General features: G+C 45.5%; 1 protein-coding gene across 1 annotated transcript in view; it reads left to right on the top strand.

Moving 5' to 3' along the window:
* Nucleotides 1–24138, top strand: part of RGS6 (regulator of G protein signaling 6) — a 575553-nt gene that overhangs the window by 463592 nt on the left and 87823 nt on the right. Inside the window, 5 exon segments of the mRNA XM_060139971.1 lie at nucleotides 8057–8107; nucleotides 11080–11186; nucleotides 12468–12519; nucleotides 17945–18009; nucleotides 21577–21653. Coding sequence (XP_059995954.1) covers nucleotides 8057–8107; nucleotides 11080–11186; nucleotides 12468–12519; nucleotides 17945–18009; nucleotides 21577–21653 — 352 coding nt within the window.

The following is a 24138-nucleotide window of genomic DNA, read 5'->3' as shown; positions in this document are numbered from 1 at the left end:
GTGTGGTTTTTGAAAGAAAGTGTCAATGGGTGGAAAACCCTGAACCTTTCCTCTAAAGCAGTAGTTGCAAAAGGCCCAACCAAGGTTGGTGCTGGTCTGTGATGACGTTTCCATGGCCCATAAAAAATGGAGAAAAACATTTTAAATGTAATGACTATGTGCATATGAATGGATATGTATTATGTGATGCCCACTTGAATATAACTATTGATCAATGAGCGTTTATGAAACCCCAGCTTCATGCCAGGTCTTTGCTTGGTGCCAGAGATAAACAGTATAACAGAGTCCTGCTCTCTCAGAACTATAGTTATGGGTTGAATTGTGTCATCCCCAAAATTTACATGTTGTGGTCCTAACCTCTGATACCTCAGAATGTGACCTTATTTGGATACAAGGTTGTTGCATGTGTAATTCGTTACGATAAACTAGTTTAGGGTGAGCCATGATCCACTATGCCCTTATAAAAAGGAGAAATTAGACACAGAGGCTTACATACAGGGATAACGCCACGTGAAGGTGAAGGCAGAGATGGGGGTAATGCTTCTACAAGACAAGGCACACCAAAGACTGTCAGCAAAGCATCAGAAGTGAGGGGAGAGGCTGAGACAACTCCCTCACAGCCCTCAGGGGAACCAGCTCTGCCCACACCTGGATCTTGGTCTTCCTGTCTCCAGAACTGTGAGACGATACATTTCTGTGGTTTAAGCTGCTCAGTTTGTGGTACTTTGTCAGGCAGTCCCAGGAAACTCATACAGAGAGGGAAGCAGACACTGACCAAACCATCACGCTGTAGATGTCTAGTTCCAAACCCAGATAAGTGCTCCAAGAGAAGGTGCTCACTTCCTGGAAAATGTCCTCCAAAGGAGCAAAGCCGCAAAAGCTGCCAGGCGGGGGTCCCACCCCCTCCACGAGGCCCTGTCAGCTCCTGAAGTTTGCCTGCTGCGACTCCCTCCTTTGTTTATCCTTCTGTCCAACAAGCTGTCCATCAGCAGGTCCCTTCCTAAAAGCATCAGAAGACATTTGAGATTCTCTAAGGCCTAAAATGAAGAAGCAGGCAAATGACAAGAAGTTCAAGTTGCTGCTGCTTCTCTGAGCCATGCCGATGACTTGGTGAGACACTTGGCTCCAATACGAATGTAAAACACAGACTCTCTCCGTAGCTCATGTGTGTTTTGCTTACTACGTTCCAGGAGCTGTGCTGGCATTGCACATACAGCATCTCCTTTAACCCCAGAGCCTCAGCAGCAGGTCCTTTTATTACTGTCCTCATTTTCATATGAGGAAATGAGGGCACAGAGCAGGTAGGTTACCTAATAATAAACAGGCCATTTCAGCAAAACCATGGGCCAGGCTTTTGGAGAGAGTTTTGTATACATGACCTTGTTTTATCCTGGAAGTAGGTGGGATTTCCCCCAGGTGGTCCCTGAAAATGGAGATTGGGGTGGGTGGTAATTAAAGGACCTGCCCAGGATCACACAACTTGGAAATGGCATACCATGAGTTGAGCTCCTATCTGCCTGACTTTATAAACAATGTGCTTTATTGCTTCATATGCTTGGGAAGCAAGTGTATATCTGTTAAATTTGTCACCATTTTCCTTGGAAAAACTCAAGCCCATTGCCAAACAATACCTCTCAAAAATGCCACTAGACTGTTCATCACGCTAGTTCTGCCACCTGTATTTCCTTCTATCTACTGCCAGCTATTCGTTGTGTCCGCCCCCCCCCAAAACCCAGTTGAACATTTGCTCACAAGCTTTCTCTGCTAGCTAATTGTGCATTTTTTAACAAAGTCATAAAAGAATGGTCTAAAGTTGTTAAAAACTTCCCTACTTAGGGTGTCCTTCAATTCATCTGCAAAATGGAGATAATAATCTATTTGCACCATATAATTATTATAGTAGAATCATTCCAAGGCTGGAATATAGAAAGTGCTCAATAAACTATTAGCTCAATAGCTGACAGTAATAATTATTATTATCACTAAATTAGTGTCTGTACTTCAAGGAAGAAATAGAGTACAGAAGATAACTTTTCCAATTATTCTTCTATGTACTAGGAAAGTTATTCAGAGATAAGGGGGGCAGAATGGTGTAGTGGAAATAATATTTCACATGAGATTGCCTGTATTCCCAGATTGGCTCTATTAGGTACTAGCATGTGACCTGGGGCCTCTCTGGGCCTAATCTTTAAAACAGGTATAAGAGTTATTATATTTTACATAGTTATTGTCAAGATGCTGATGACAACAGGGCTAAGTGTCCAGCTGTGGCCTGGTGCACAGTGGGCACTGGGGAATGTCATCCTTCTTGGCGGGCTTTGGCCTGCACGTGGCACCTGCATGCCTGGTGAGGTGGCACAAAGCTACCCGCTCTACTCACAGGTGCAGCAGAGACCTTGGCAGATACGTGAACATCCAATGGAGGACAGAGTCATAACCTTGCCTAAGGAGTACTGTGAGCTCGCTCACGGCAGGAACTGTCTTTTTTTTTTTTTTTTTGCGCTACACGGGCCTCACACTGTTGTGGCCTCCCCCGCCGCGGAGCACAGGCTCCGGACGCACAGGCCCAGCGGCCACGGCTCACGGGCCCAGCCGCTCCACGGCACACAGGACCCTCCCAGACTGGGGCACAAACCCGTGTCCCCCGCATCGGCAGGCGGACTCCCAACCACTGCGCCACCAGGGAAGCCCAGGAACTGTCTTATCCTTGGTTGAGCTCCAGAAAAATAGTTTACTCAAGTGGAAGTGTCTTTCTCCAGTGGGGAGGACTGATGAGTAAGTTATCAATTGCTTCAGTTACCAGAACCATGATATATAAGCTACGAAGTTGCAGGTAACTTGAAATTTGCAGGTGACTAGAAGCCGTCTTTTGTCAAGTTTGCATAATCTAATTTGGGCTCAGATTGATACAAAACTTTGGGGAAAATGAAGGAAGGGTTTCATAGTAGGATCTGCTTGGGTTTTGACTTATTTCAAAAGAAGATCCAGGTATCCCTCATTCTTTAGGGGAGCTTAAAACGCCAGAAGCCAAGCCCAGAATAGAACACTTTTATAGTAAGGGTCTCCCCCAAGCCAGAAAGAACTTTCTAAAATCTCGGAAGATCTTACCAGCTTACTCAAATCCACTTTATATTGATCTAAAGTTAATACAACTTGGGAAGAGGTCACTGAGTCTCACTCTACCCAAGTAAACAAGTAAGCAAACCCCAGGGAGCGGTGCTGGGGGTCACCCTTTGTCCAGGACTGTGGTGAACAGCCCTATTAGAGTCTACAGAAGGCCACTCCGAGGCTCAGAGCCAGCCAGACGGCCAGACGGCGACCAGTTTGAGGCCCATGACCAAGCCGCCTGCTCTGTACTCCTCAGGAGGGAAGACAGCTTTGCGAGTCCTGCCTTCATCCCTCTGCCCTTTCCCCGGAGTGGAGCGAGAGCACAGGGCCTGGGGCAACAGAAGGCTGTGCTCCATATAGCCTCTCTACTTGGGTCTGTAGCCCTGGCTCTCCACGTTCGCACCACTTCAGGCTCAGAGGCCAATTCTTCCCTCTCTGCTCCTTAACAGAAAAGGATTTTTCTCAGTGCAAAAGTAATATATGAATGTTCTCTGAACTCCAAATAATAAGGAAATGTAAAGAACAGAAATTTCCCATAATTTGACCCTCGCCTCTCCCCAAGATAACCTAAATTTAACAGTTTAAATATACTTCCAGGGCTTCCCTGGTGGCACAGTGGTTAAGAATCCGCCTGCCCATGCATGGGACATGGGTTCGAGCCCTGGTCCGGGAAGATCCCACATGCCGCGGAGCAACTAAGCCCATGCGCCACAATTACTGATCCTGTGCTCTAGGACCCATGAGCCACAATTACTGAAGCCCGCGCACCTAGAGCCCGTGCTCCGCAACAAGAGAAGCTACCGTAACGAGAAGCCCGCAGACTGCAACGAAGAGTAGCCCCCGTTCACCACAACTAGAGAAAGCCCACACACAGCAACAAAGACCCGATGCAGCCAGAAATAAATAAATAAAACAAATAAATAAATAAACATACTTCCAGAACTTTTCTCCTCCACATTTGTATATCTCTATACATACGTAAGTAATAGAATACAAATATAAATATATATTTTCTATTGTAAAAATGTCATTTTACGATATATACTGTTCTCAATATGCTTTTTCATTTAATACGGTAGGTGTTCAATAAATATTTGTTGTATGGATGAGCCATAATTTATGTATTGAATCCCCAAGTTGTGTCCAAAGGCCCTGCCAATAAACATAATTCTATACATATATAAGACGTCATTGAAATACGGGCTTACAACACATACAGAAACATAAAGCATACCTGCATATAATAAATATATACTGAACTATATTAACAATCCATGCAGGTTGTGAAGAAGTGTTTCAGGTGCCCTCTGGTGTATTTCATGGATATTCCTAGTATAAATGTTGATAATTTAGCCTCAAAAAGAAAACTTTCAGCCAAATGTTTTGGGATCTTTGGGAATAAAGAGCAGCTATCGTGCACTTGTTCTTAATGGTTTTATACTGGCTTTAAGTCCTTGGCAGGCAGGGCAGCTTGGCAAAGATAAGAACCAGAATCCAATAGTAGTAACAAAAGGCAACAATCAGTTTTAGATAGAACAGAAAAAAAAAGTCTGTTGCAAATTCTTATTAGAATAAGAAGGAAAGAATGATTGGGAGAAGGAGGAAAGAAGGAAGAAAGGAAAGAAAAAAGAGAAGAATAAAAATGTTTTCTCCTGGGCTTCCCTGGTGGCGCAGTGGTTGAGAGTCCGCCTGCCGATGCAGGGGACACGGGTTCGTGCCCGGGTCCGGGAAGATCCCACATGCCGCGGAGCGGCTGGGCCCATGAGCCATGGCTGCTGAGCCTGCGCGTCCAGAGCCTGTGCTCCACAGCGGGAGAGGCCACAACAGTGAGAGGCCCGCATGCCACAAAAAAAAAAAAAAAAGTTTTCTCCTGTTGGTTATTTGGACTATTCTTGCCTGGTTCTACAGTGTAATAATTGTAGGTCTTATAAAGGACATAATATTATGACAGATTTCCCTTCCTTACTTGTTCCTGAGGCTGAACCTGCAGCGGTTTACCGCCTGCTCACAAGGCTGAGGCTGGCCCTTCCTGGATTAGTCCAATGAAGCCTAAAATACCCCACGCCCACGAGAATGAGACTGTCCACAGCCGCAGACATCGTTGTGTGTGCTCAGGTCCCCCAAGCAGTGCCCATGCGTGTCAGGGATGGCGGTGGCGTGGGTGCTGCTACAAACTGAAGACAGTGGCCTGGACAGCCAAGGGCAGCAGCCCAGCCCCACTAGGGCCTGAGGACGGTTACACGCGTCCCCAGATGAGACAGTGACTGTCATGGTGGCTACACCAGCGACAGGAAACCCAGGTCTGTGGTTCCCGCAGTGCTAGGGGAGAAGGCCAGGAGCTTTTGTGACTTTCACTTCTTTACCAAAAAAATGCTTACATGTGATCCTTCGGCTCTGTGAATGCAAACTGGAGCCTGGAGGACTGGGAAGAACAATTAGGCCGGACATGAGTGCAGAAAGCCAAAGGGGGTAGAAACCCAGACAATGGTACCGAAGGCTGGGGTGAGGTGGAGGGGGGAGCGGATATGATAGCAAGGAAGGAGTTTCAATGTGAATGAATACTAATTAGTGACATGGATATTAATGATGACAGTAATTAACAGGGGAAAGGAAGGGCTGTCATTGTCCCAGGGTGACTAATCAATCTTGGCAGGTGATAAATAATGGTGCAGCAAGCTCAGCAGAAAGATAATCCTCTTGCCCGGGGGAGAGCTGTTGCTGATGCTGGAAACCTCTCCGTTTCTAGGCAACCCACAAAAAAAAGGACTGTTTTTCTTTTGAGGGAAAAACAGGTTAGAGTCTCTCCCCCCAACCCCCAACTTGGGATTACAGTTTGTATTTGATTTCTGCTTTGTTCTTCATTTCCTAGGACAAATGTTGAACTTGTATAATTTGGAGGAAGTGGACACACACACACACACACATACACACACACACACACACACGGAAACATACTCTCCTTTTCTCTCTAAGAATGTGACTGAAAAGGAGTGTTTTTGATCCAAAGTTTAGTTCATAGATGTCATCTGGGAGAAGGAGTGGGGAAATGCTTAGAAGTCTTGCTTTTGAGGTTGAAATGCAGGGAACTTGCAGGGCCATGTCAGTGGAGGCTGGTCCTGGGATTGGGGGACAGCACAGAAAGGGCAGGACAGTCTACTGTGCAGGGTTCATTCACCTTCCAGAGAGCCAGAGAGAAACAAAATGTCTAGGTACTCAGGCCTGTACTGGTCTCACTTCTGAACCCCAGTCAAATTTCTGAGCAATTTTAATCCTGGAAAAAGGGCGATACTCGTCCAGCCCCTCTGCTGGGGTTTCCAGTGGTTTCGCTGGGAGTCCGTCCCAGGAGAGCTTCTGGCACTCCCTCTCCCTCACGCCATGCCTCAGACCCATGGCAAGACTCGGATATCTAGAAATGCTGCCCTTTTCAGGCTGTTTTCCATCAAACGTTTCATCCTGAGGTGACAAAGCCACCTTCGAAGATCTGAACTGGTTTAAAGTGAGATTTTGGGGTGACAAAGGTAGATTGCACAGAAGTTCAGAACCTCCCAGAAAATTGGGCTCCTCTACCCACACATGAACTGCACTGGCCTAAGAACACTGGTTCTAGGTGCCACATTTAAAGGGAGGCAAACAAAAGCAAATATATTCTGAGAATTGTGAACAAAATGAGGAGGGACCCCAGATCATGTCATCAGAAGAAACAGCTGAGGAATCCAGGCATGTTTCACCTGGAGGGGAGGAAACTCAAGGAGAACATTGATAATACGTTGGACGGACTGTCCAAATAGTTGAAGGATTGTCTCACAGAGTGAGAGGTCTGAGTTCGTTTTTCTGTCATCAGAGGGCAAAACTAAGACCAAAGAGAGGAATTCAGAGAAGGGCAAATTTCTGTTGAGAGAAATCGAAGATGATTTAACTGGGACAGGTTGGCCAACAGGAAATTTGTGAGTTTCCAGGCACTAGGGTTTTTCCAAATGGAAATTACAGCACCTCTTGTCCAGGGTGTTGTGGATGGGGCTTGTGTATTGGCTAGGGTTGGAGTAGATAAGCTTTAAAAGTCCCTTCTGATTCTTAAGATTTTATGTTAGTTAAGGCATTACTAGATGCCAAAACAGATAACCCTCAAATATCCGGGGCTCAACATGACCAAGTTTATTTTTCAATCAGGTCACCCAAATGGGCCTCAATCTTCATGTCTGTTCAGGATCCCAGGCTCCTTCCACACATGGCTCTGCCCTCCCCATGGCCCCTGGAGTTCTCTCCATTCAGCCAGCAGATGGAGATGAATAGTGTGGAGGGTCACACAGGAGTTTTATGGTCTGAGTCTGGAAATTGCTTATGGCATTTCCACCCACATTCCATTGTCAGAACTCAGTGCATACCCAGCTGCAGGAGAGTCTAGAAATGTAATCTAGCTGTGGCCCAGGGGATAGAGGAGAGAGATTCTGGTGAACACATAGAAGTTTCTCCCACAGACACAGGGGCTTATTCATTCCGGATGAGCCCAGGCCAGAGGAAATTAGAGATTTTTTTCAGGAACCTGTGAGGTCATCTGTGTTGGGCAGGCCTCGTCAGTTGAGGATAGTGAGATAAAAGGAGTCTCCTCCCTCAGGAAATGGTCTGGGGCCAGGCGTGATAAGACTTCCTCTAGCCTGTCATCAAAATATGTATTCTCAGGAAGGCCCCTCCAGAAGCGCCCTAGGGAAATGTGGATACAAGACCATCCTGAGTCATCAGAAGTGGACTTTGGGGGGGAAATAATGGGACTGTGACTACCGAAGCATACTAATGGATGGAATGGGTTGGTTAGGATGGAAAAGTGTCACTATTACCTAGCTCTCCAGGTGTGTGCTAATTGGAACTAGGAGTCTCTTGGGTAACCATGTTTCTTTTGGCACAGAGTTAAACATCCATGAGGTCTTCAGTTGACATTGCTTTATCCTTGCAGGTACTGACATTGTGCAGTGGCTTATGAAGAACCTCTCCATTGAGGACCCAGGTACCTGACCCTTGACCCTGACTTTACCCCCATGATATTAGTGACCAACCCATAACCAAATTCCAAACCAGATTCTCCTGCCCTCCTGAGAACTGGGCTTATACACGTGAATTCCAAGATGTAGAATCCCTCTATTTACAAATAGAATTAATTTATTTTCTCCACTGAATTCCTATCTTTAAATTTAAATCACCCTTGGAGGAAATGAGCAACTATTTAGAATGCCAGAGAGCCCAATACAATAACATGGGAAATGAGATGGACTCTGGTTAGCCACAGCAATTAAAGATAAGTTGTAGCACAGTCGTCACGGAACAGCCTTCTAGAGCCAGCTCTTAAAATTAGATTGCCTGATCCACAATTAAGAGGTTTAATTATTCGCTAAGACTCCTTCTCTTCTCTGCTTCTGCAAGAAGTGAAGGAATGATTTTTTTTTCAGCTTTAATTGTGCGATGCAGTTACCTCACCAGGAAAGCAACAGCAAACCCTGGCCAGTAAAACGGTTTCCAAATCTGTCCTCCCACCAGCAAATAAGCAGTAAAATTTATTTTCATAGCAGAATTAGAAAATGCAGGGTTCCAGAGTAAAATGAAAATTCTAGATGAGAAAACTTTTCTGAATTTATTATATACTCCCCATCTTAACTAAGTATTCTTGCTGCCTGAAGGTCATATTTACAGACATCCACTAATGTATTCCGATGTTCTTGGGGATTAGACCTATTTGCCTCAAATTGAATGCCCTTCAATTGCTATGCTTTTTAAAGATTTTTTTCAAGTGCCCATTCTAGGTGTCTGACCTTCAGCTGTGATTCCTTGCCGGGGTCAGTATGTCAGCTCGGTCATTCCTATATTTTAATCTGATGCTCCTAATAGACTATTGACTATGAAACAATACAACTTACATAGAGTTCAATTAAACATAGGCGCCAGAAATCTGAGTGCCAGAAAAGCAGGTCATGAACGGAACACTAGCCTTTTTCCCCATCATGATTAATGGCCACTTTCATGAGTAGTGGAAATTCTTAATTCTAGTCAAGTTCTTAATCCTCAGGGGGAAACTATGAATGCTAATCCTTTTAAGGAAAAAAAAACAAATCAACTACCCTACGTGTTTGCCTTACACAGCCTGGACTTCTGATGGTCCACTTGTGAAAACTGGACTGAGTAAGTCTCTACCAGTTCATTTACACGTATGTCGAGTCACCCTTCTTCGTGGTGGTCTCTTCTCTTCCAAGAGCACTGTTTTCTTTGCCCTTCTAAAACAGTCATCCTGTTTCTGACAAGTATTTTATCGTTATCATCAGTGGTGATAGTAGCAGCAGTAATGGTATATTCAGAGAACCCTGAACCCCCTAGTGGTAGAACAGGCTTCAGGAATCCACTGGTGCTGGTACGAGAAGCTTCTGTGAAAGGTCCCGAATGATAAGAGTCTTATCTCTGACGGTCTATTATACTTTGATGCCCTTGGGAGGACATGAAGGTGTTGGGACCTGTCTGGGCTTCTGAGAAGTAGATGAGCAGGAGAAGTTAAGAACAATTCACCAGCAGAAATGAGGCAAACAAAAGCCCTGGGAAGGTGGGTATCCAGCATCTCTTCTTCCTTCCCATCTGCCACATCTCCAAGCGAAAGCCTTTTGAAGAATGAAGTGAGACTTCTAGCTCCTAGATTGGTGACATGAAAGTCCCCTTCTTACTGGATTGTACTCTTCCTTCCCTGGAGAAGGAGCAGTTGCAGGTGATGAAACTTCCCTTTTCTGCTGGACCCATGGTTCTTGAAGCATATAGACTTCAAAAGCCAACTGGTCACCACTAAGCAAGTAAAATACAATTCCATTCATTCTGATTCTCGCAGTTACAAGTGTACGCTCCTTCCAGAGGAGAAGAGCAGGTTCTAACTATGCAAAATGGCTGGATTATATACAACCTCTTGAAAGTTGTAGCATTGTCACGGAACAGCCTTCTGGAGCCAGCTCTTAAAATTACATTGCCTGATCCACAACTGAGGTTTAATTATTTGCTAAGACTCTTGAAGAGTTTGCAAATAAAACCAATACAAGTCACTTTGAAAAATTCAGAGCTTATGAAATTAATAATTCCTAGAGACTCCCTGAGTGTGTCAAATAATTTCTACAGCCAAAAATTAGTTTTTATCAGAGTACTTTTATATTTGTGAAAGATTATCATGTATGATAGACCCAGTTAGATTTCATTTTTCTTAGCTCTGCTCAGAGTAAATAGAAATTTGTAACCATTTATGTGAATCTATTTATGGCTGGTGCTAAAGTAACAAAACAACAGGTTGATTGTGGCAAAAATATAAGTATTTCTATTGGGTTGGCCTCCCTGGGCTACTGCCCACCGCACTGCCTGCCCATCCTCCAATTCTCTAAGATACGGAGCTTTCCCTCTATGTCCGTAAAAGAAGGGTAACACACTCCTCATCGCTGGCGGGACCGTCATGTCCGGAAATGCAGTGTGAGTCCGAAGACTCTATGGGCTGCGTGCTCATTGCTGGTGGTGACTTAAAAAAAAAGAAAGGATGAAACTAAAAATATGAATCAGGGCTGCCAGCACTTACTGAGCACTTACCCTGCACCAGACTGCTAAGCACTTTATGTGAAGCATCTCATTTAATTAAATACAGGCTTATCCACACCAAAGCCCATGGTCTTAACTGGGAAGGTGGACTTTCTTCTGGAAGCTTTAGGGACATTAACAGTGTCAGAGCTAGGATCCAGGGGATCCAGACACATGTGGCCCTCCCCAACCGTTGACATCTCCCCCCCGGCCCAGTGCAGCCCTATCGGAAGCTATCAATCAGCCAATCATGCAGTGATCTGGGGGTGATGATAGTTGACTTCTGGTTGCCTTTCTGCTCCCCCCACCCCGCCCCACTTACATTTCAGCTAAGTAGCCCTGCATTCTGACAGCTTCCTAATTACTTCTCTGTCTTCTGCCCTGTCCCTGAAGTTGAAGCAATACACTTGGGAAGCCTCGTGGCTGCCCAGGGCTACGTCTTCCCAATCTCGGACCACGTTCTCACCATGAAGGACGATGGCACCTTTTATCGTTTCCAGGTAGGGATGCAGCTTGTCCTCCTGAAGAAACTTTTCTCCTCATCATTGTCTGATCTCAGATTAGAACTACCTAAAAAACTGACAGTATTTAAGGGAGCAACCCTTACCTCCCACCAGCACTGGGACAACCAAGCGAACTTTTGCCTGGGCCATTTGTTGCCCTACCCGCATAGTAGTAAAAATCCCTCATGGAGAACCTACTATTCACTGTGTGCTTTACACATTAGCTCCTCATTTATTCTGAAGAACAAACTTTGGGGGGATTAGTGTCTCCCATTTTACAGTTGGTAAAACTGAGGTACTTGGAGAATTAACAGGGCATTGAGTAAATCCAGGGGACAGCCTTGATTTGAACCTAGGTCAGCCTGGTAGCAGAGTCCTTGATGTTTCTACTATATCATGCTGCCTTCCTGGTGTGAAGTTTCTATTCACTACCTATTAACACTTCCCAGCCATTCCTACTCCTCAGATCCTGTCCCACAGTGAATCGGAGCAGAGGATAAGGGGTTGTGTCAAGATCTAACCTAAAGGTTTAGGAGTGGAGTTCTTCAGACAGGGTCAAAGGATGTCTAAGTCTGCTCAGCTGCCATAACAAAATACCACAGACTGGGTGGCTTAAACAGCAGAAATGTATTTCTCACGGTTCTGGTGGCTGGAAGTCTAAGATTTTCAAGTAGGGTTCAGTTTGTGAGGAGAGCTTTAATCCTGGCTTTCAGATGGTTGATTCTTACTGTGTCCTCACAGGGTGGAGAGAGAGAGAGAGGTTGTTAGCTCTCTGGTGTTTCCTCTTATAGGGACACTAATCCTATCTGATCAGGGCCCCACCCTTATGATCTCATTTAACCTTAATTACTTCCTTACTTCACATACAGTCACACTGGGGGTTAAGGCTTCATCATAGAAATTTAGGAGGACACCATTCAGTCCTTGGCAAAGGGACAAAGGAACTTGGGGCTTGTGCCCCGGCAAACAGTGCTTGTCTGACTTCTGTATTAGACTTCTATTACCTCGGGATAAGAAGTTTTTGCCCTGTAAACTGTTTCTCGTTTTTGCATTTATTTGGCTTACCTCAGGTTTCATTTCTCAACACCTAGATTAAAATGTTGACTGGCCTCCACTGCATTAAGAACAGGAGAGAGTTAGGGTGTGGTGTCAGCACGTGGACAGAGCCTGTCATAGGGAGGGGTCCTCACTGGGTGCAGGGGAGGGCTGCCCCTGGGCCCCAGGCAGGGGAGGGCAAGTGCTAGCGTTCTGAGTCCTGACACCTGTGCTCTTTTGCAGGCCCCATACTTCTGGCCTTCGAACTGCTGGGAGCCTGAAAACACTGACTACGGTAAGCACTGAAGCCACGGCCCACGCTTAGTGTTACTCCTGGGAACGCAGAAAGCAAATCCTTGCTGTCTGGGCAACCATGGTGTGTGAGGAGGAGGGTCTTTGCCCTGCTTAACCCTTTCTCATATTGTTGACATGTACTAAGGTTCCTGTTCCACATAATGATGAAAGACAGTGCACGCTGAAAGGTGCAGGCATTGGAAGGGAATAGGGGAAGGGAAGAAAAGTTCTATCAAGTGTGGCTAATGCTCATTCTGTGGGGCCATGGAGAACTGTGCTGATGGCTATTGACCACTCCTTCCTGGGACAGGGTTTCAGGGAGGGCTGGATCAAGGTGCCACCTCCCCCTGTCCATTTCCTTTCTCACAGACTTGTTAAGACTTTTTAATAATTCATTGGTGTTTTTGATAGTCGGACATTAGAGGGAAAGTGTAACAGACCGTGGAAGGGGTATACAAAAGTTACCCTACTAAGAAAACAGAGTGGGTGAAGCTGGGAGCTGGGTAAGCAGGGAATTACCTCTGTCCAGGCAGGGATCTATTAGTCTCTTGCCATATTCTCTCCGTGAAGACTGTTTAACACATCTACGTGTCAGTCTTCTAAAGTTACATTATCCCGATACTTCAGATAAAGCTGAGGTCCAGAGAGGCCCCGTCCTCATACCTCTCACCCTGTATGCTACTCGTCTGGATGCCTGGTCAATTGTAAGCTCCATGAGGGCAGGCTGGTCCACCTCATTCCTTCTCTTATCATCCAGTGCCCAGCGCATGCCTGAGGCATAGTTGGCACTCGGTAAATATTTGCTGAGCGTTCTGGTTCTTTATTAAAGGTGATTAACAGACACTCAGTAGACACAGCAGAATTTGAACTCAGATGCTCGTTTCCTTCTGTCCCTCTGCACAGTGTCCTCATCACCGACTCAGCTGCTGGGGGCAGCCCGCAGCAGCTCTCCTTGGGACTGGTGCGTGTGATGAGACCTGCACTTTCTCCATGGGTTCTTTGCAGGATGCTTTTCACAGGAAGGCAGAGCCAGCTGCAGCTGGGTGGTATTCTGGGGAGCCTGTCGCTGAGACCCTGTGATAAGCTATACCCTCCGGGTTATACTTCTGAGGGATGGGAAACCGGCAATTGGGAACAGTCCTGAGGATAGAATCCTGGCAAGTCATTGCCCTACAAGGCTACAGTTGTTCTGTTTTCAAGTCTGGAGCACAGCCCTGATGCAGAGGACGGGTCCCTGTGACTGTCTCATCAGCTGTGTGCAGGCACCAGTGCGGGTCCCTCTGGAACTGTGCTGTGCCCTAAATGATGTGATAAGTGGGTCCAGCCAGGTTTCTGGCTCAGAACGGGAGCAGCACTTGGCTGCTCATAAAATAAGTGCTTCTGGGGCTGAAATACTGCTCACAAAAGCCCAACTTGGAATTTGAATAATTGTAGCTCAGTTCCATGCAGCAGCCGTGTGCCCTTGTGAATGTGAAAACCAGTATTTTTTCAGGCAATGGAGAGCGTGGGAGGATAGTGGGACCAGAAAACTGAGGCCAAGTAAGATTCAAATATTTACTTGAATATAAACCCACAACCATCAGCCGTCTTACCCTGCATACAGCAGGGCACAATTTCCCTTTCTCTACAGATTTTTGTAATTTTAGTCGTGCAGCAGGAACGGGGATGAAAATAACAATTAACGTCAGGCTCTCCCTAAAGCAAAATTATTTTGAATTCCTGTACCTCCATTTTGGCAAATCAGATGGAGAACTTAGAGTGCAGGATGCAAATTACTCATCGCCATTTCCAGTTTAGCCGGAAAATCAGAATTTACCAAGAGAGATGTCAGCACAGTGGGCCCATTGTTGACTGGCTCCACTAGCTGTGTGATCTTGGCAAGTTACTTAACCTCTCTGTGCCTTGGAAATCTCATATTAAAACCAGAATAATAATGGTACATGTCTCTCAGTGTTGTTTTGTTAATTAGAAATGGGTATAAGTTTAGGTGTATGGCATGTAGTAAGGAGTCAATAAAAACCATGGTGGCGGTTGGTATTATTACCTCCAGCGTGATGTTCTATCTTAATTGTTCTGTGGTGGCCTTCTTGCCAGAAAGGATGTGACACCAGAGCTAAGAGTTCAGAATAGGTATGGCTTGGATTGATGAAGAACCAGGAAACTTTCACTCATTCAGCAAACATGTACTGGTCACCCACTCTGTGTCAGTTGCTCTGTCACAGATTTGAGTGAGTTATAGGCTTACCCTCCAAGCATCCCGGGCTGGGAGAGGCAGCATGATGGGGGCAAGAAGAGGATGGTGAGGAGTCTGATCTGAGTACTCAGAGATTTTATGTTGATGAAGAGTGATTACGAAGGTTGAATAATTTGGAATGGGCAAGTTTATTAAAAGGTCTTCGTAGTCAAGGAGAGACGTTTACAGTAGTTTCAGCAGCTTTAGAGAGCCATTGTGGGTCCCCAGCAATGGGGAATAACCTGCAAAATTCCCTCATCTATGAAATGAGGCTAATAACAGAACTCACTTCATAGGTTATTGCGAGGATAAATAAGTGGACGTTTGGAAAGTCCCTAGAACACTGCCTGACGTCCATACATGTGATAGCTGCTCTGCTCTTGTGGTGACTTCCCCAGACCTAAAATACTACTTGGCACATAAGAGGCACTCAGATTTTTAAATGGGTGAATGAATGAATCAATGAATGAGTAAATGGGGCAGTGAATGTCATAGTGGAGACATTCCTCTGCACTAGACCTCAATTCTAGTTCCACCTCTACCACTAACTAGTCCATGGGTAAATCACTTCACTTCTCTGAGCCTTTAATTTTTCCATCTGTTAATGAGGTGTCTGTACTTGATGGTCGCCGAGGTTACTTCCAATGCTAAGAATCCATTGTTCTAAGGAGGAGTTAGAGGGTATGAGGACAACGGAGAAATAAGTGATTTATATGTTCCCTAGTTTAGGAGATTGAGGTTAATTACGATGTCACTAGTAAAGACAGCTTGGCAAGGGAGTGAGTTTTTTAAGGTCATTGAACTAGGATAGGTTCAATACTTTGTAAATGTTTAATTGCACATGTAGCACATGAATCTATTGACTTTATAGAGTTTTTAATTGTGTTCCGTTTCTGTCGTGGTAGGATGCTGGTGAGATTGAGATGGCAATGAGATGCCAGCATGAGGGCAAGAAGACAAAGATTTTTCAGTGAGAAATTACACATCCAGGAAAAACCAACATCTGAGCTTAAAGCAAGTCCCCTGGATGCCCTGTTCGAGGACTTGGCTTTGTTGCCAGTGGTCACTTGATTAGTTAGGTGTCAGAGGGAGCGCTGTTGAGACACCAAGGAAGTGCAGACAGACAAGCCCCAGGGAAGGTCTGTGCCAAGAGAAAGATTGCCTCAATAGCTACTTGCTGCCTTCCCGGTTATGGTGAACCAACTGCCCAACGTGTGACATTAGCTGTACAAGAAGGGGGCCACAGCATTTGATCACGTAGCTCGTGGTCATCAGTAGAGGTACCGGCTTTGCCTTCCACGCATGGTACTTTACTTCTCAACCTAGCTGGCCCATTTTGACCCAGATGGGTTGGAAATTTCTTGGGATGATTCTGCTTAAATAAAAAACAAATCTGGGTTACACTTTCCTGAGTTTCACATTTGGCCAATACAAAATACTGTCTGAGGCAATGTCGTCAAAGCAGCTGCGACCCACGCTGACCTCCACGTCTCCTGGGTCATTGGGACCAGGTCTGCTGGGGCTGGTGACATGCCAGGCTTTCTGCTGCAGGTTGCCCCAATTCCACAGGCTGCCTAGTTGGTGACAAAGGAGGTACCTCGTAATAGAGAAGATACCCCTTTATCTGACACAGTGCAGAGCTGTAGCTGTTTGGTTCATTGGAAAAGTTGGTGAGTTGGTATGAAAAAGTGATACATACATACTTTAATGACCTCAAATTAATGTAAAATGTACAAAGAAACATTCATTCAACAGCCTTTTGAGGTAGAATGAAAGATTCTCTTTGATTGTCGTCGCCCATAATTTGAGTTTCTTTCTGAAATAAGCCACACTTAAACCACCCAGTTTTGACATCTTTAAAGTGCATCAAGAATTTTGAAAATATTTTTAAAGCAACTGTATGTTGGCCCCGCTCAGATTTCTGCTATTTTTTCACGTTTTTTTCAGTTCTCTCACTTATACCAAATCCATCAGCAATTGTCTTAGCTGACTCTCCTTTCTCAGGTTATTCAAAAGCCATTCAACTGGCCCGTCATAGAAACAACAACGCTCTCTCTTTTCACATTAATTTCACCAGTGCGTGTAATACTAAGTGAATGTACATTATTAAAATAACAAGTATGCCTAACGTAAGCAGGTTTGAGAACAAACACAATTGACTCTCACCCACAGACTCGACTGTGTGAGCAGAGGTGTGGGCATACAGAGTAGGCTGCTACCAGAAGGCTCCAGCATATCGTAGGCTGCATCAGGAAATTTTTCAGACCACATGGAGGAGGTCGGTTAACCCAGCAAGGAGTTGACTAGAGTTCCTGGTATAATTAAGTTGTCAAACAGCAGGTCAGCCCTGGTCCTCTCCGACCTTGCCTCCTGGTCATTCTATTGTTCATTCATACCATTCACCTGTTATCTCCCCTGGCTCGTTCTACTTAGCACTAGAGAAGGAAGGAGATACCGAAGAAGCAGAGGTAGGAGAGGAAGTGATGAAGGCCATGTTTGAGGAAGAATATCCTGGCAACTGAGGGCTAAGAGCTCTTCCTGAGCCTGGGAAGAGACACCTAAATTGTCCTCCCTTTCCACTGTCCACTCATTCCACCTGGCAGGCCAGGCCCTGGTGCTAGGTGCAGGGGTTCGTGCTGAGCAGGACACAGCCTCTGCCCTGCTTGGGGTGAAACAGAGGGAGGAGGATGAAGGGGGTTGTCAGGATTGGAAGATGGGGGCCCTCATCTGACAGATTCCCAGAGGTCAGGTGTCATGGCTTCCACATAGAAACGTATTCTTTTTTTTTTTTTTTTTTTTTGCGGTACGCGGGCCTCTCACTTGTTGTGGCCTCTCCCGTCACGGAGCACAGGCTCCGGATGCACAGGCTCAGCGGCCATGGCTCACGGGCCCAGCTGCTCCGCGGCATGTGGGATCTTCCCGGACCGGGGCACGAACCCGTGTCCCCTGCATCGGCAGGCGGACTCTCAACCACTGCGCCACCAGGGAAGCCCAGAAACGTATTCTTGACTGCACAGGGTTGGGCACATAGAGGGGAATGGCTGGCTGGCTGGCTGGCTGGCTGGCTGGATGGATGGATGGATGGATGAGTGGATGGATGGATGGATGAGTGGATGAACAACTGGGTGGATGAATTTACGATTCCACCACCCTGCTGGTTTTGTATATGTTGTAATTTCTCTTCTTCCTTCAGCCATCTACCTCTGTAAGAGGACAATGCAGAATAAAGCAAGGCTGGAACTGGCGGATTATGAAGCAGTAAGTGCGATTATTTTCCAGGAAAGGTATGGGAGGAGAGTATAAAATACCTTCAGTTCTTTCTCAGCTTGTATTTTTCCCTTTTTCCCTCCCCAACCCCTTCAGACAGTGGAAAGACACCCTCTTCTATTTTCCCTCTTTTGTTCTCAGCTCCTCTTACCATCACAATAAATTGCTTCTTTAAATAAAGGAATCTCAAAACTCAGCAATAAAAAACACAACTCAATTAAAAGTTGGCAAAGGACTAGAACAGGCACTTCACCAAAGAGGACATAAGGGTGACAAAGGTGTTCAACATCATTAGCCAATTAGAGAAATGCAGATTAAGTCCATGGTGAGATACTGTTACACACCTATTAAAATGGCTGAAGTTAAAAGTACTGGTAATGCCAAGTGCTGGTGAGGATGTGGTGAACAACGGGAGCTCTCCTATATTGCTGGCGGGAGTGCAAAATGGTGCAGCCACTCGGGAAAATGGTTTGGCAGTTCCTCATAAAGTTCAACACACACACACTGTACAGCCAAGTAATCCCACTTTTACATACCTACATACACACCCTAGAGAAATCAGAACTTACATTCACACAAAAACCTGTACACTAATGTCCATAGCAGATTTATGTGTGATAACCCGAAGCTGAAAACAGCTCAAATGCACTTTAACGGGTGAATGACTAAATGGACGATGCTACAGCCATGTAATGGAATACTGCTCTTCAGTGAAAAGGAATAAACTATTAATCTAACCACTTGGATGAGTATCAGAGACATTATGTTGAGGGAAAGAAGCCAATCTCAAAAGATTTCAAACTGTGTGATTCCATTTATGTGACACTTTTGTAAATACAAAACTATCACGAGGGAAAACAGATCAGTGGCTTCCAGGATGCAGCTATAAAGAGATTCCAGGAGGGAGTTTTGGGGGGTGATGGAACCATTCTATATTCCGATTGTGGTGGTGGTTACATGAATATATACATGTGTTAAAATTTATAGTACTATACACGAAAAGGAAAGAACACATTTATTGTATGATAATTTTTTAGTTTAATATATGATCGTTTTTTTTTAATTGCATCTTCATACCCGATTCACCTGTGCTTGGCAGTAAATGCAAAATCTAAGGACCAAATCCAATCCAGAAGATAAGATGTATGCCGGATGGCAGTGTACTCTCCCAGCTTTCCTCCACCTCCACCTTCTTTATAAGGTGTGATTTCTTACAGAAATTGGAGACCCAGCCACACTCATATCCATTCCCATTTCACAGAGCCAAGGCGCAGAGAACTTGAAGAGTCACAGATAATGTTTTAAATATTTAAAATTTGGGGTTGCAGACTCTTCCCCCGAAACCACACTTTGTATGGGTCACAGAAAACCTAGGATACTGGCCAACTTTTCTTATACCCTCCAGAGGAGGTGTTGCTGAGCCATGGAATGACTGAAGAGCTGGCAGCTAGGAGGAGGGGCAACGTTAGGGGCAGTGAAGAATCCTCCCCTGGATAATCCAGCATGAACAGCACCTCAGATCCACCCACCTCCCCAGTGTCCCTCCCACTTTTGCTGTCTCAGTCTTCCAAACCAAGCGTGAGGCCCCACTCTACCAAACCTTGTCACCCTTGGTTACCTACACCCAAGCCCACCAATGCACTGAGCCACCGTTCCCCTCTCTGCAGCCCAAGGGGAATGTGCATGCCATCAGAGAGCAGGACCGGTGCATGGCGCTCCACCCTCTTTGATCCCACTGGCATCACAGGACCTGTGAATGGGCAGTGCAGGTTGCAGTGCAAGAGTTTACTGGGAGTGTTAGGACCTGGCTAAAGTTTGCTTATCCAAGGGAGCCGTGAAACATAAATTTGTTGGAACGTTCTAATTTTCCCCAGCATCCCTAGCATGGCAGTTCTGTGGCTCTGAGCATCTTAGGCACCCAGTCCCTGCCCTATCTGCCCTCGTGCACCAGCAATCACCCCTCTTCTAGAAGACTGCTGTCTGACTCTTTGTGCGCACAGTGCAAAGTGCTTTAACTTTGGCATGACTACGTCACTTCCTGAATACGACCTACAGAAACAACCCAGACGGCAGAAGCATGTGGCCCCTCCATCCCGTGTCTCCCTTCCCTGTAGTTCCCTTGTTTAAAAAAGCTCCTAAACGGAAACAAGACAGCACCAACTCCTGACATATTTTATTCTGTTTTCTTTTCTCTCACCCTACAATATTCTGCTTTGGTATCTGTAAAGAATATGGTGTTAAGATGTTCTTTCAGGTTGAAGTTCTGTCTAAAAGTGGTTAGAAACTAAAAAGACATTTTGTTTTCAAAATTCAGTAATTTTATTAATTTCTTCTGATTACATCATCCCTTTGTAAAAACAATTCAAACAGCAAAGAAAGGAGAGAAAATAGCCTGCAATCCTTCTCTCCTAAGCTTTTTTCTGTACATACATTTTTTTTTTCTAACAAGAAAACCTGAATCACACCACAAACATTATAGTGTAAGCTGCTTCTTTTTCCAGTCATATACTGTAAGGATGTTGAGAATCTTTCCATATCAGTAATAATCATCTACATTCTCACTTTTCATGGCTGCCTAGTATTCCATGGTATGACTGTGTCATCATTTATGTGACTGCTCCCCAGTTGACTGACATTCAGGCTTTACCAACTTTGCTTCCTGTGAACAGTGGGAAAATCTAAGGGACAGGTTTTTTGAGGTACTCATACAGCAAGCCTTGGTAATAACTGAGTTCACGTGTGTTGGTCTTCACCCGAAGCTCCTTTCACGTTAATAATCCACTAATGAAGGTAATCAGTTAGTGTTGGCATGAGCTCTATGAAAATACACAGCATAATGTGGGCTCTTGCCTCGCATTCCATCAGGATTAGGCGGGTCATTAGGGAACCTGTCAAACGCCCCCCCCCCCCACCGTCCTGTTGTGCTGCTAGGCTACTCTACAGGCTTTGAGAAAAGACTTCTTCCCTCTTCCTCTAAATGTGACCCTGAATGCCTTTTCTTTCTTTTTGTTTTGGGGTTTTCCTTTCATGACCATCACAAACCTAGACACTCCCTTCTTTCCCACTTTTGAGTCTGGACTTTCCAAGTCGTTAATGCCAGGTCCTCTGGGTTCTCCTTTCCTGCCACCTTCCTAGCCCTCTGCTTGCTGGAAGACAAGTCTTGAGACATCCATTCTTGGTTTTGCAATCAGTTGCAAAAACACCCCTCATGCCTTCCCTAAATCCTGCGTGAACAACCACAACCAATTCTCCCTATCTTCAGTGGCCTTTATAAGTGCCGTGTGAGTCGTGTTCTTGTAAAACACACAAGAAAAGAGGAATCGGGAACCACAGAGACGTCAGACTTAATGGGTGTGTAAATGAATATTAATAGTTCTGCTCCATACAGCAGGGTCTGGTGCAAAGTCAGATGGGGTTCACATCCAGTGGATTTAAAGTGGGGCCCTACTGTTTTGTTGGGAGTAACCGAAATAGATGGCTGCCTTGTAATAAGCATAGCTGTCGATGCGCAAACTTACGATGATTAATGCCTTCTTGTTGATTTTCATTTCTCATTAGGAAAACTTAGCAAGACTCCAGAGGGCCTTTGCAAGGAAGTGGGAATTCATCTTTATGCAAGCAGAAGCACAAGTAAAGTAGGTGAACTTAATAGAGACCCTTTGCAAAGAGAGAAACACTCTCTGGAAATCAGAGGTGGTGTGAGAGTGGGGGTTCCTTCCATGGCCAGCCAGCTATGGTTAGTCACTGTCTCTCTCATGACAGCAACTGAGTAGAAATCAAGTTCAGGATGGATAAGTTGCATCTCTGTCACCCATGGCACTCTAAAACAATTCCCAAAGCGTGTGTTTCAGCAGGCAATGGGGTTCCTCCCAAACGTAGAGCTCTGGTCCTAAGAAGATGTACCTAATTCCCAAGGAGATTTCCAAACCTTCTTCTGTGCTCAGAGACTAGAAACCATCAGACCCACTTTACTTGTTGGTCTGGAGATTTCGTCTTCATAGGAAAACATACTGGAGTTTTTAGGCAGGCCAACAAGTGGCCCCTCCACCGTATCTCCCGGGGGGAGGGGTTCAGAACTAATCAAAACTAAGGCAGAGAAGTCAGACATTTGGAGTCTGAAATGTCAGGTTGTTACTGATGAACTAGTTACAGGACATGATTTTGGACCTGTGACCACAGATCTTTACCCTGGAATGAAACATCCTGGGCAGAGCTGGGTATCTGCTGGGCTGTCCGCACCTCAGGGAAGAGTCCAGCCCTGTGAGTTTACTGCACGCAGAGAACAGGTGTCCTGAGAACAGGCTGACCCACACAGGGCCCAGAAGGACCGACCTCAGCTTTTTCTAAATTTCTTTTTTTTTTTTAATTTATTTAATTTTGGCTGCGTCGGGTCTTCGCTGCTGCACGCAGGCTTTCTGTAGTTGCGGCGAGCGGGGGCTACTCTTCATTGCGGTGCGCGGGCTTCTCATTGCGGTGGCTTCTCTTGTTGCGGAGCATGGGCTGTAGAGCGCAGGCTCAGTCGTTGTGGCGCATGGGCTTCCTTGCTTCGCGGCATGTGGGATCTTCCTGGTCTAGGGCTCGAACCCTCGTCCCCTGCGTTGGCAGGTGGATTCTTAACCACTGCGCTACCAGGGAAGCCCCAGCTTTCTAAATTTCTTCTTTCAAATCTGCCAATAAGTTAAAGTCTACAAGAGATGAAAGGAGGAGAAAGTTGGAGTGTTTTTCCCATATTCTTCCTTCCCACAGAGTGTAGTGGAAATTTCTTCCTCTCTAAGGAAACAGGAGAAGTGGGTTGTAAATGTCCCCCACCCCACAAACATGGTCATCAACCAGATCCTTTTGATTCTGGGAAATGGACTTGCTCAGGTGCAGTTCTCTCTTGTCCTTTCTAGCAATGGGCTCTTATTTAGCTTCAAGTGATAATGGAAGAAATGGGACAGAGGAGGGGTGGGAAAGGGATGCTGAGCTGGGAGGAGGTGAGTACCTTTTCTCTGGGCACCACTTGCACCTGAGCAGCCCCCGTGGGTCTTCAGAGGACCCCCTGTGCCCTCTCTGGGCAGTGTGGGTGACATTGATCACAGGTACAGTCACTGGGTCCAGTGGGCCTCATGGTGTCATCACTCTCCCCCTCCCTCTGCAGTCTCTACCCCCCACCCATGAATCCACAGGCCTGCCCACCACCCCGGTTCTCCCAGAAACCCCCGAGGGTGGTGGACACCAGACACTGGATGCTGAGCTGCATCAGGAAGAGCCTTGGCCCCTGAGGAAGGAGAAAGCAGGAGGGTGGGTGACTAGGTGAGGAGGCAGGATTGAGCCAGTGCACTCAGACGCCTCCGGGAAGTGAAGAGGAGGGCTGACTTACACTTTGGAGATCACATGGCATCGAATGTTATAAAAGGAGGGAAAAGTGCCACTTTGTACATATACGGTATTTCTCGATTCACTTTTTTGATGAACTCTGTGATTACATTATAATTGTGGGCCATTTAAGTACACAGTAACTCTCACAAAAATCACAGTATGACTTTATTTCAGTCAGTCCAATAAACGAAAGTACTCCCAAGAGAGCCAAGAACCAGCAGTTACAAAGCAATTAATCCGAGTTACTTTTTACTTAGAGAGATAATATAAAGTAATACAGGCTGTTTTTTTTAAACACTCTTATCTATGCGATCACAACATAAAGAATCTGCCTGTCTGTCTGTCTTGCAATTTGTACGTCCCCCAGCTGAGGCCAGAGGTATTTGCCTTCTGGATCTTGTCACACACTAGGGTTATTACTTTGCTTTTAGGAAGCCAGATGGTTTAAGTGACTTTTAAAACACATAACAGCTGCATTTTGAAGACATTTCTACTGATTCTGAATCTAAAGCAAAGTTTCAAGTTTGAGGATGAAACACTACAAGCCTATGGTTATATTCCTTCCCATAATCTGAATATGCAATAGTAGCCACTTTGATGCAGGGCATGTCAACAACTTATGCAGCTCTTAGTAATCCAAATCTTAGTAATTCAAATGGACAGCTGCATTCCTGAACCCTCATTAGGCTCACCCTGTTCATGACACATAATTGGTCATTTGCAACCTAGCTGAAAACAAGCTCTCTTACCATGTGTGGG

This window comes from Lagenorhynchus albirostris, chromosome 1 (genome assembly GCF_949774975.1).
Source record: "Lagenorhynchus albirostris chromosome 1, mLagAlb1.1, whole genome shotgun sequence".
Classification (NCBI taxonomy): Eukaryota; Metazoa; Chordata; class Mammalia; order Artiodactyla; family Delphinidae; genus Lagenorhynchus; species Lagenorhynchus albirostris.
Note: the sequence above shows the minus strand (reverse complement) of the source record. Positions and strands in the feature narration are given on the sequence as shown.